Raw genomic sequence first — 12,476 nt, forward strand, 5'->3', positions numbered from 1 at the left:
TACTGGAAGGTCCATTTGCCTCCCCTTAAGCCCATTATGAGGTAACCCATCTGCCGCTTCTTTGGCCCATTTTGGGACCTCATATGAGATTGTTATGGACCGTTGAAACTTGAAACTCTGATACCACTTGTTGGGCTTGCTAAGCAGACCTTAACTCCACATTAGTATGATATTGTCCGCTCGTATGATATTGTTCGCTCTGGGCCGAGTCCACATTGGTTTGTTTTTTAGCATATCCCAAAAGGAATTACACTAATGAAGTTAACTGACTGCTTATATATTAGCAATATACCCCTACCACAAACAATGTGGTACAACTCATAACAAGATAAACACGAGAAAGTTAAAGTTGGACCGAGAAATTTTCAATTTCACGGCGAACGAGTTTCAATCACCTTAAATCACCTACACAAATTATAATGAATATCAACATATTTAACTTATAGATGATTAAAAAAAACTGACATCGCTAAAATCGTCAAGGCCTAGAAAAAAGAAAGAATAAATATGATATAATATACATACACTCAATATTTTAAATAATAAATGAGCGTAAATTATTTCCGGTACAAGTGTTTTTTGTACATTTTAATTAAATTAAATTATTAGCGACTATATTGTTTATTTCATAAAAAGTGTGCAAGCCGGAATTTCATAAAATATATAATTCGCATTTAGAAATTTGTGCATCACACCAACTATTAAATTACTCCCTTCATCTCTTTATAGTTGTCACATTTGACTTTTCATTTGACTTTTGTGTAGTCAAATTGACTGAAATTTATTAATATTTTGCAATTGAACAAATAAAAAAATATCATTAAAAAGTAAAATTAATACTTTAATATATAATTTTTAATTTTTTGAAATTATATAAGACTAATGTTTTGGTCAAAAATTGGTCATTTTAATTAATAAAACAAAATGTGACAATTAAAAAGGGAGAAAGCAAGGAATTAGTATAATATATCACAAAATAATGAGTTAGTTTATGAATAGATTTTTTTGTTCAATAGTTATAAAAACTAGCATATATTTTGCTCTGATATGTGCACCATTTAAATATATGCAGACTAATGCAGTGTTCAGTTGCTTCAATTCTGACTGTGATTGTTCTAGTAGTACTAGTAGTCAAGAAGTAGGAGTGCTGATAGTGTGTTTTTAGGAGTTGTAAGACTACATATAATAGTCACGTGTGTTCAAGATGATTATGGAATAAAAATAGGTAAGAATCCTCTTTCTCTTCTCTGATCTTCCTCTTCTTTCTTTATACATTAACCATATCATGCTCCTAATCTGGCATTCAAACTGAATCCATTGTCCAGAACCTAAAGACCTGCATTTTTTACCATTTCAATTTTCTAGTACAATTAATCAAAGCAATATGACATGGACATTTTGACGATGTGGATAATCTATACGTTTCATTAACAATTAACAAACATTATGAAATAAATGCATTGGGTGTCTGTGTTCCAGTTAACTACTGATAATATCAATCCACACGACCACACCACAGAGAGCTCGCTAGACTATGACCAAGCCTTTTATACAGATTATACATGATCCGACACCCCACATAAGAACCCGGCTATACACGGCACATGCAGCAGGCTTGCTTTCTCCGATCATCCTTAGAATCCTGATTTCGTAAACGCCTCACCAGCTTTACTTCTTAACAAATAAGAAGAAAATAAAACAAGTAATACTTCCTGTAATTTTAGACAAAATTGCGAAAAAAGTTGCTACCAAATTCAGTTGGTTCATGAAAGCTATCAGTTCCTGCCATGTGGTTAGTGGTCTCTGCTCTTTTCAGCCTTAGACTTGGTGTCACCACAAATTTGGTCCTTAAAATCACATCATCATCCCGCCTCAAACACATTATAATTAGTAGCTGAAGCTGAACAATAATTGATGCAAGAAACTAGAAGGAAATTCAGAATTTAACTTTCTCTTCACATTGAACAAGGTTGCAGCAGATATCTTTGACACTCCTCAAATTGTCAAGAAAGAACTTCATATAATAACAGATAAAAACATATAATCACAGTCAATATATAAGCTGTTAAATGTCAGAACAAGAAATAGGCTGCAACACTATTAACACCTCAACCTCTGAAATCTTATAATGCAAATATAATTTTTACTTAATTGAATTGTTAGGTTTTACGGATAGCAAAAATTGCTCTAGTTTATGCAGTGCATTTTGCCAATTTCTTGCTGTCAACCTGAACCTCCACATGGTCTTTTTGTGGAGATGTAAGATCAAAACATTAAAATATCGGAGGACAAGAACGGCATCAGATCATAATGATGCACGGAAAGATATAAAATGAACCCTCAAGTTTTCAATAAAGAGTAATGCTCGGTATCCCAAATTTTTACCCCAAAGATTCTCCAAATGCTGGAATAATTGATAAGTTTAATAATTATGATATGGACCCCGCGTGTATATATATGCCCCCATAAATTAGATGTTGTCATGTGCAATGTTAGCCGGACTCGGGTATGGGTGGCGGACACGGGTTCGTATTCAAGTGTCGGACTCGGCAATATTCTGAAAAATTTACATGTTTTTGGCCTAAAATAAGTGTCCAAGGGTCCATACCCATGTCCTCGAAGCAAAATGAAGAGTCTGGGTAACTAAGGTCATGTGTCATGCCAAGTTATTTGGTAAAAATTTGGGGACATTATTTGGGGAACCTAACACTGCTCTTCAATAAAATCAATAAAATGTAGTTGCACATTAGTATTACTCCTTCCATATTCAGCTGCATATCACTTGAAGGGATAAAATTATAACTGTTAGAATTTTATGCTTTGATATTTAAAAATAAATATATTTTAATAATTGGTTATGTTGACCAAATCTTTAGGATAATATTTTAGGATTAGTTATGATTTAGATTTGTATGTTTTTGAATTATGGTTGTATTATTTTTAGGAGATAAGATAGGTTGTTATGCATTTGCCTATAAAAGGTCACAAATGATTATAATAAATATAAAGCCTGCTTGTTCGCCATGTAGACACGTACACCTATAACCCTAAATATACACACATGCCTATAAAAAATTAACATGGTATCAGAGCTTTCTTCTTAAGGAACCTGTGAAACACCATGCCTCAAATCTTCATCATATCACATTTCCATGACTTATACACACACCATAACACAACTCACAATCATAACACATATTTCATGACTCAGAAGTCTAAAATCACAACCCATAACCATAACACATGCCATGACCTATTACCATAACCCACAACTATAACAAATGACTGAGAAGTCTAAAATCACAACCCACATGACTAACCCACATGACTAACCCACATGACTGAGAAATCTAAAATCTTAACATATCATGGCATACAAAAAATATAACCCAAAATCACATTCATGAAAATGAATGGAGACAACTATAATCAGGAAGAGCACAACTATAATCCAGGAGGAGTACAAGAACAACATGTTTTGCAATACATAAATGATGTTAAAGATGTCCAAGAAATAAGGCTACAACACAGGAGGAGCGGAGGAGCATGAAGATTATAATTTGTTTTGATAAAAATTAAATATCAAAGCAAGGAGGAGTGTTAGAATTTTATGCTTTGATATTTAAATATAAATATATTTTAATAATTGGTTATGTTGACCAAATCTTTAGGATAATATTTTAGGATTAGTTAAGATTTAGATATGAATGTTTTTGAATTATGGTTGTATTATTTTTAGGAGATAAGATAGGTTGTTATGTATTTGGCCACAAATGATTATAATAAATATAAAACCTTCACATTATATTTTTGTTTCATACCTGCTTGTTCACCATGCAGATACCTACACCTATAACCCTAAATATACACACACGCCTATAAAAAAATTAACAATAAAAAACAGATTATTTCGGGTCAAATTCGGATTGATCATGTAATTTTCGTGTTATTTTTGGGTTTTGTCTCTGTAAATCATGTCATGGATCGGATTAGATTTGAAGCATGTTTCACATTGTGTCTGATATTTCCTATCCTACTTTTAGAAATGTAATTAGAATAACATCAAAACTAGTAAAGAAATTATAGGCATAGAATTGGGAAAATTATATCAAGACTTTATATGAAATGCAATTAACCAAAATCATATTAAGCCAGAGAACAATTGAGACACAACAATAAAATTAAACAGCATAAATATATGGAATAGCATTTACAAAGGAGACCTCAAAGACCAAGCTAAACTTAGGAAATTAATATACCGGCATTGCTGATCCATTGTGTGTACGAACACATATTTATTTTAGCCATGTAGAAACTGAAAGCAAGTTTGTTTCAGTTGTTATGTGGGCTCTGACTGTCACACCGGCATTGTGTCCAACCACATCTGGTTGATTTTCTGCTGGTTTTTTAAACATCTAGCAGCCTCAGTCAAACCTTGGGACACAACTTCTTTCATCGCATATGCCCCTTCTTGCAGTATGTAATCAATACGCCCTTGAGCTGTAGCATTAAAGTTCTGGAGCATAAAGGCTTTAGGATCTGTCCGACGAGGAGGCCTTCCAACACCAATTCTTAAACGAGCAAACTCAGTGTTCCCACCAAAATGACGAATCACACTTTTTAGCCCGCCATGTTTTCCACGACAGCCCTTGGGAAGAAGATGGAGAACTCCAGAAGGCAAATCCATGTCATCATGAAATACAATGACACGATTAAGAGGGACCTTATAGTAAGCAGCAAGAGGTCCAGTACATTCACCACTCAAATTCATAAAAGTTTGAGGTTTCGCTAGCAAAACAGGAAAACGCCCCACAAAACCTTTTCCAAACAAAGCATTGAAATGAAATGTATCCATCGAAATTCCTTGAGACTTCGCAAATGCATCTATCATTTTGAACCCAACATTTTGTCTAGTTGTTTTATAAATTTCACCAGGATTCCCGAGACCGATAAACAACCATGGTTGAGGAGTAACAGTACAAAAACCGCGCCTTATGATTCTACTCATCATATCTGCAAAAAAAGTCAGCTTTGAGAGATTAGTCAAGCAAACACATAATTTCCTTGATTTGTTTTACAGCCATTTTATCAAGCAGGTGATAAGCATTAAACCTCCATAAAAATTACCCTTCAGTCGAAATTTTTTATTCATTTATCCATAAAAAAATGAATACTACACGAAAATATTCATTTATCGAGGTTATTTTTTGAATTCGGAAATAAGTTATTAAAGAGATAAAGAAAAGATGTATTCAGAGAAGTTACTTTTTCTCATTGATCAAATGTGGTATTTATAGTGTACACTGCTCTACTTATATATGGCTATATGAATCAGTTACAAGTATGTAATAAACTAGACTAATAATCAGGGAGACAATTGTGCTAACTATTTACACAGCTGAAGTCTAGGAATCTGATTATGCTAAGTATCTGCACAACTAGTATTAAGGAAAGATTGACCATGATATGCTCAATCCTTAACACGCCCCTCAAAATGGTCGGCCAGCATGAGAGACCGATTTTGTGAACCAGGGAAGTAAAAGTAGATCGTGGAAGGGGTTTTTGAGGGCATCTGCTAGCTGATCATTCGTGGATATATAAGTGACCCTAAGCTTGCCGGATTGAACATTTTCTCGTACAAAATGATAGTCCAAACCAAGATGCTTCATTTTTGAATGGAAGACCGGATTTGCACTAACGTATGTGGCACCTGCATTATCACAATAAATTACCGGAGTAGAGGTACTTTGCAAACCCAACTCATTAAATAAGTTACGAAGCCATAGAAGTTCTGAAGTTGCATTTGCTACAGCTCGGTACTCCGCTTCTGTAGATGAGCGAGCCCTTGTGCGTTGCTTTTTAGATGTCCAGGAGATTGGGTTTTTGCCTAGATATACAATGTAGGCTGTCGTGGATATGTAATCATCTCTATCCCGAGCCCAATCAGCATCTGAATAAGCATGAAGAGATAGTGGTGAATTTTTATGCAGAGTAATTCCCATGTGTAACGAATCACTTAGATATCGAAGTAGACGTCGCAAGGCTTGCATATGATCTTCGGTAGGTCTTTGCATATACTGGGCTAATTTATTTACAGAGAAGGCAACATCTGGTCTGGTCAGACTTAAGTATTGTAGGCTTCCAATTAATGCACGATATTGAGTTGGGTCTTGAAGTGCCTTTCCTTTTAATGACAGTGGAGGATGAGTTGCAAGAGGAGTTAGCAACTGGTTTTGATTCGTCCATATTGGCCCTGCATAAAATTTCAGAAATATATTTCTTTTGACTGAGAAATAAACCAGCAGGATGTGGTAGTACTTCAACTCCCAGAAAATATGATAAATTACCCAAATCTTTGAGAGAGAACCTTGTCGAGAATTTTTTAATGAATGACTCTAAAAATTCTGGATTATTGCTTGTGACAATTATGTAGTCTACATAGACCAGCAAATATATAATGGATCCATTTGTGTGAAGTGTGAACAAAGATGAGTCTGACACCGCATTTTTAAATCCTGAATTCAACAAATATTTCCGCAACTCTTTGTACCAAGCTCTCGGGGCTTGTTTCAGACCATAAAGAGCTTTGTTGAGCTTGCATACATAATTTGGATATTCAGAATCCTTGTATCCTGGTGGCTGCATAGTGTACACTTCATCTGTTAATGTTCCTTGTAGGAATGCATTATTGATATCGAGTTGGCGAAGTGACCAGCCTTGTGAAACTGCAAGAGAAAGTATTAGACGTACTGTTGTTGGCTTGACAACAGGGCTAAATGTCTCATTATAATCAAGACCAGGCCTTTGATGAAAACCCTTTGCTACTAAACGCGCCTTATATTTAGTAATTTTGCCATCTTTATCCCTCTTTATTCGGAATACCCATTTACACCCAATCACATTTTGTGAGGTTGATGGCTGTACCAAGTCCCATGTTTTATTTCGTACCAAGGCAGCAATTTCATCATCCATAGCCTTCCTCCAAATCGGGCTTTTAAGAGCTTGTGTAATAGATTTAGGCTCAATTTCAGGTGATGCAACCTGAACATTTAAGTTAAGTTTAGTGATAGGTTTTCTTATTCCATTTTGGAGTCTGGTAGTCATATTATGACTTGGTTGATGCAAGACCGGAGGAGTCGAAGAAGGTGAGATAGCAGGTGAATGTGAGGCGGATGTATATTCATTAGAGATAGAAGGGGAGGTGTTGGAGTTTGTGGGAGAATTTATGGACTGACTTTGTGAATTAGTAGAAGAAATAGGAGAGTGCTGACTTACTATGTCCATGGAAGGAGTAGAATGACTTGGTAATATTGTTTCTGAAGAATTTTCTGTAACTGATGATGAAATAGGAAGAGAAAGTGGACACCATTCTTCTAGTAACGTAGGTACAGATGGCGTTGGTTTTGTGAGATCCAAGAATGGAAATTTACTCTCCACAAAATGAACATGTCTGGAGATATATACCTTGTTCGTTTTTGGATCAAGGCAGTAATAAGCACTTTGTGCTGATGAGTATCCAACAAAGATACAAGGAATTGATTTTGGGTCAAGTTTATGTTTATTATAAGGTTTAATCCAAGGATAACATAAGCAACCAAAACCCCTTAGCTTTTGATAATTTGGTTGCTTTCCAAATAATTTAAAAAAAGGAGACTCATTTTTCATTGTAGGTATGGGAAGACGATTGATTAAATAAACCGCTGTTGAACAGGCATGCGACCAGTATTCAAGTGGCATCGAGGAATGAGTTAGAAGAGAAAGAAATGTTTCGACAATGTGTCGGTGACGTCTCTCAGAGTACCCATTGTGTTGAGGGGTGTGAGGGGGGGTTGTAAGTCTTGAAATTCCAGCTACTGCTAGATATTCTTTAAGGGCTTCATATTCACCACCATTATCAGAGTATAAAGTAATAAGAGGAAGTTGGAAATATTTCTCAACTAATGCTTTAAATCGAAGAAATGTATTTTTGGTATCAGATTTTCGTTTTAATGGGTACAACCAAATGTATTTAGTATAATGATCAACAAATAATATATAGTATTTGTAACCATCATGGGAATATATAGGAGCAGTCCATAAGTCTGTGTAGATATATTGAAGAGGGGCAGTAGAAGAAATAGAAGAAACTGAAAAGGGTAATTGATGCATTTTATTGCAAGCACAAGAATTACAATCTAAAATAGAAATACTGGAAATATTTAGATTATTGGATGAAATAATTTTTCTAAAAGCCTTTTGAGAAGGATGGTCTAATCTATGATGTCAATCGAGCGAATCGGTCTTGTTGCTTGCGAAAACTTGAGGTGAATTAGAATGAATTTCATAAACACCGGACTTAACCGGACCCTGAAAGAGAGAAGCCCCCGTTTTGAGATCCTTCACAAGAAATGAATTAGGTAAGAATTCAATAGATGCATTATTATCATTGCAAAATTGAGAGATTGAAATTATATTGCGAGAAATTGAAGGGACATAAAGAACATTATTAAGGTAGAGAGGAGATGATGGGTGTGAAAAAGACATTGAACCAATATGAGAAATTTTTAAACCTGTACCGTCTCCAATAATCAACTCCTCAGTTCCATCATACGGAGTGTGTAGTGCCAAGTTGTTTAGATCTGTTGTTATATGATGTGAAGCGCCACTATCCAAAAGCCAAGTAGATGATGAGGGAGGAATTTGAACATTAGCAGTGTGTGCTTGAGGAGGTGTTGGTTTCCTGTAACTTTGTGCATAACGGTTCTGGAATGGAGGAGGTGGAGGTGGTGTAGCATTAGGAAACTTCTGAGTAAACACTGGGCATTGAGATACAACATGTCCTTGTTGACGGCACCACTGACACTTACCTAAGTAGGGACGAGTTTGCTTTGTAAAATTGTTGGAAGGGAGTGGGAGAATGCCAGGGGCATTTGAGCGACCGTAATTCTTACCATGGTTGCGAGTTGTAACAGCAAAGGCAGTTGCTGGCATTGAGGAGTCTTGACGATTTTGTTGAATGGTGAGTTCTCTATTTATGAGCTTTTCATGAAGTTCCTCAAATGAAATAGGAGTATCTCTTCCATTAACAGCTTCAATCACAGAGGTATATGACTCATCTAGACCGAGTAGGACACGATCAATAAGATCTTCATGTTCCACCTTTTTTCCTAGAGCAGCAAGTTGATCGGCACAAGTTTTAATGGCCTGCATAAATTCAATAATAGAACGATTACCTTTGGTAGTGCGGTTAAATTGATCCTTCAATTGCTTAATGTGGCCCCTGCTTGGTAGAGCATATGTTTTGGCAAGGATATCCCACATCTCTTTGGTTGTGTGCGCTTGAGACACGAGAGGGACCAACGTTTGAGACAAGGTACCAACAAGTGCACCGAACAGTAGCTTATCTTGACGAGTCCAGTAGAGAAATTCAGGATTGGTTTTTTCAATAGTGTCGGTTGTGACAACCGGAGAAGGACAACTAAGAGACCCGTCGACATATTTATATAGGTCATGGCCTATCAGAATGGCCTCCATTTGTATTTTCCAAAAGAGAAAATTTGTAGAGGTGAGTTTGATGGTGTTGTGAATGTTTAGAAAAGTAAATGGCTTGGTTGGATCGTTGCCATTAGGGATCTGATATGAAGGAGTATCATTGGCCATTAATAATGTGTTTAAGAAGAAAGGGAAAGATGGATCAAGGCTCTGATACCATAAAGAGATAAAGAAAAGATATATTCAGAGAAGTTACTTTTTCTCATTGATCAAATGTGGTATTTATAGTGTACACTACTCTACTTATATATGGCTATATGAATCAGTTACAAGTATGTAATAAACTAGACTAATAATCAGGGAGACAATTGTGCTAACTATTTACACAGCTGAAGTCTAGGAATCTGATTATGCTAAGTATCTGCACAACTAGTATTAAGGAAAGATTGACCATGATATGCTCAATCCTTAACAGTTATTACCCTACATTTTACAACTATTTAAAACCAGTAATTGACTATGGCAAAAGAGAAACAATTCAAAATTACAAGCTTTTAGTTGAACCCTAGTTTTCGATTAATGGATGTAGCAAGATATAACAGATAGATAAACAACAGATTCGTTACGTGTGTGTATACATATAAGATTGATGAATGTATAAATATATTAGCTAGTCTAACCTTTTGCTGCTGCTTCAATTCAATGCTGATTTTCGCGAGCTATTACACAGAGTATAGTTATACCATGCTTTTGTTCCGATAGAACCCTCTTATAGAAAACCTTTATTCTATTATAATTATATTTAAATATAATAAAACGTTTAATAATTGAAATTTTAAAAAAAAATAATTTTAAATTTAATTCTACTGTGAAATAATTTGGGATAAGTGTGATTTTACTACATAATCACTTTAAATTATTTTATCAAGTTTTATTGATTTTTTAAATAAAAATATGTGCAACTTTATTTTTAATTTGGTAATTAAAATTTGTAACTATATATGATGAAAAATGAAAAAAATTGTGTATTTACATTTTTGTAAATAATAGTTCTCTATGGATCTCTCTTTAAGGGAGCCCTTCATAGATTGCCACCCTAGTTATACCATTACATCAAAAAATTTAGTTTTTGTTAGTCTTTATCAACAGCAGACGATACAATTGGAGATCATTTGGATCGGATATAATTCGGTTATGGTCTAGTTCGGATTAAAAGCGGATGAAATTCAGATAAAATCGTTTCGGGATAAATTCGGTTTGGATAGTTTCGGATCATAACTTGATTATTTTTTTAATGTTGTGAGACTTAAAAAAGTATCTTTTTATTAAATGTAGTATTTTTAATATAATATAATTTACTTTTACAAAATATTATGATTAAATCTTTATATTATCACGAATATAAAATACTTTCAAGTATGAATTTTAATTATTTCGGATCATATTTGATTCGGATAATATATGATTTGCTTTTGTTCGATTTCAATTATTATTGTATATATTATTTCAGATCATTTTCGGTTAATTTTGGTTCGGGTAATTTTCGGGTCGGTTTAATTTGGTTTTTGAATAACTACTGAATTATATGATTCAGATCATGGATTTCAGTTCTATTTTTCGGATACAGACTCATTTTATCTGGTCTACGAGCATTCAATAGAGAGTAAATTTTTTTAAATTAATATCATAGATTTTCGTAAAAATCCCAAAATTCAGTTCGATTTAGAAAAAAAACAAAAAATCTGATGTCATAATTTATTGTAAATCTGATCTGGTCTGAAATCTGAAAAATCCAGATAAAAGCTCATATTTAAGGTGATCATATGAAAATCCGGTTCAAATTGGTTTTTACAAAAAAATCTGGATGAAATCGAATTTTTTTATATAACATTTTGAAAAATACAATATTTTCAATAATTTCTTAAAACTCCAAAAAAAATTCTAATTCGGTAATTTGAGTTTTGAGATGCATGCATCCCTATCTCTTTTAGAGCATTTTCAACCATAATTATGATTATGTAAAAAATTATTTTAGTAATAATAGTATTTGCTATTTATAAAAAAATATTATGTTATTCCTGTTTTTCAAAATTATTTATATATACACACACACAGATACACACACAGATATATATATATATATATATATATATATTTTAAATGATCAAATAATCTAGTTAATATTTAATGGATAAATAGATTTTTCGTCACCCACTTATTGTGTGTTTATAAACTTACCACTCAATTATAATGTTTTTTATTTTACTGACTAATGTTAGGTTCAGATTTTTATAATCATTAATGTTAGGTTCAGATTTTTATAATCATTAATGTTAGGTTCAGATTTGATCATTAGCATTTTGTTAACCTTTTGTAGAATTATGAAAAATCTAGTGGTAACTAGTACCAAAAGTGTCATATGCGTCTTATAAAAAAACTTATACGCGTCTGAGTTTGTCAGATGCATATGGAGGAGTCTTATAATGTCTGGATTATATATGTCTGCTATAGAAATGATGCATATTATTTTAAACATCTGGTCAGAACAGATGTATATATATATATTAAACAAATACATAAAATTAGATCATATATGTGTGGTATATTTTTAGGTGGATACTAAGCTCAAAACCAAAATTAGGTATCTCAATTTGTCAACAATGATAATATAATCCTAATAGGAGCAACAAGTCAACAACTATTTAAGCTTTTAAAGATTAAGAGGATTATTTTACCACATATACAAGGCAGAAGATACTACTAAAATTTCTAGGTGATTTTTTTGTTGAAGTAAAAGATTTGGGAAATAAGAAAATAAAAAAATCAATATAATCAAAGTATAAAATTGATCATAAAGTACTAAAAACATTAAAAAGTTACATGTCAATCTTTTACCAAACTTCTACATGAACACTTTCAAAAACCCAATGAAATCATTAATCACAACTCGTTCATGCAACTCTTACCGACCCAGAATCGAGACTATAAACCCATCCATTTTAATA

The 12,476-nt window shown here is 33.5% G+C and overlaps 1 protein-coding gene across 2 annotated transcripts; it reads right to left on the reverse strand.

Annotated features, from left to right (window-relative positions):
* Positions 1 to 4,094: 4,094 nt before the first annotated feature.
* On the reverse strand, positions 4,095 to 10,236 carry LOC141707479 (peptidyl-tRNA hydrolase, mitochondrial-like). 2 transcript variants are annotated; one of them, XM_074510662.1, is made up of 2 exons: positions 8,931 to 9,518; positions 4,095 to 5,013 (listed from the first exon to the last, which is right to left on the reverse strand). In XM_074510662.1, exons 1-2 carry the CDS (start codon positions 9,511 to 9,513, stop codon positions 4,358 to 4,360), a joined length of 1,239 nt encoding a protein of 412 aa, XP_074366763.1. In that variant the 5' UTR covers positions 9,514 to 9,518; the 3' UTR covers positions 4,095 to 4,357. The 2 variants fall into 2 exon arrangements, with proteins under 2 accessions (XP_074366763.1, XP_074366764.1); XM_074510663.1 differs by lacking the exon at positions 8,931 to 9,518 and adding an exon at positions 10,152 to 10,236 and having other exon boundaries at positions 4,177 to 5,013.
* Between the last annotated feature and the right edge of the window lie 2,240 nt (positions 10,237 to 12,476).

The sequence above is a fragment of the Apium graveolens genome, chromosome 2, assembly GCF_009905375.1.
Source record: "Apium graveolens cultivar Ventura chromosome 2, ASM990537v1, whole genome shotgun sequence".
In the NCBI taxonomy this organism is placed as follows: domain Eukaryota; kingdom Viridiplantae; phylum Streptophyta; class Magnoliopsida; order Apiales; family Apiaceae; genus Apium; species Apium graveolens.

Excerpts from the sequence above, each read along its gene's own strand:
- LOC141707479 (XM_074510662.1), bottom strand. The coding sequence starts at position 9,513 with ATGGAGGCCATTCTGATAGGCCATGACCTATATAAATATGTCGACGGG. Across the intron at positions 5,014-8,930 it reads TGTTACAACTCGCAACCATG|ATATGATGAGTAGAATCATA; the intron begins GTAAGAATTACG and ends CTTTTTTTGCAG.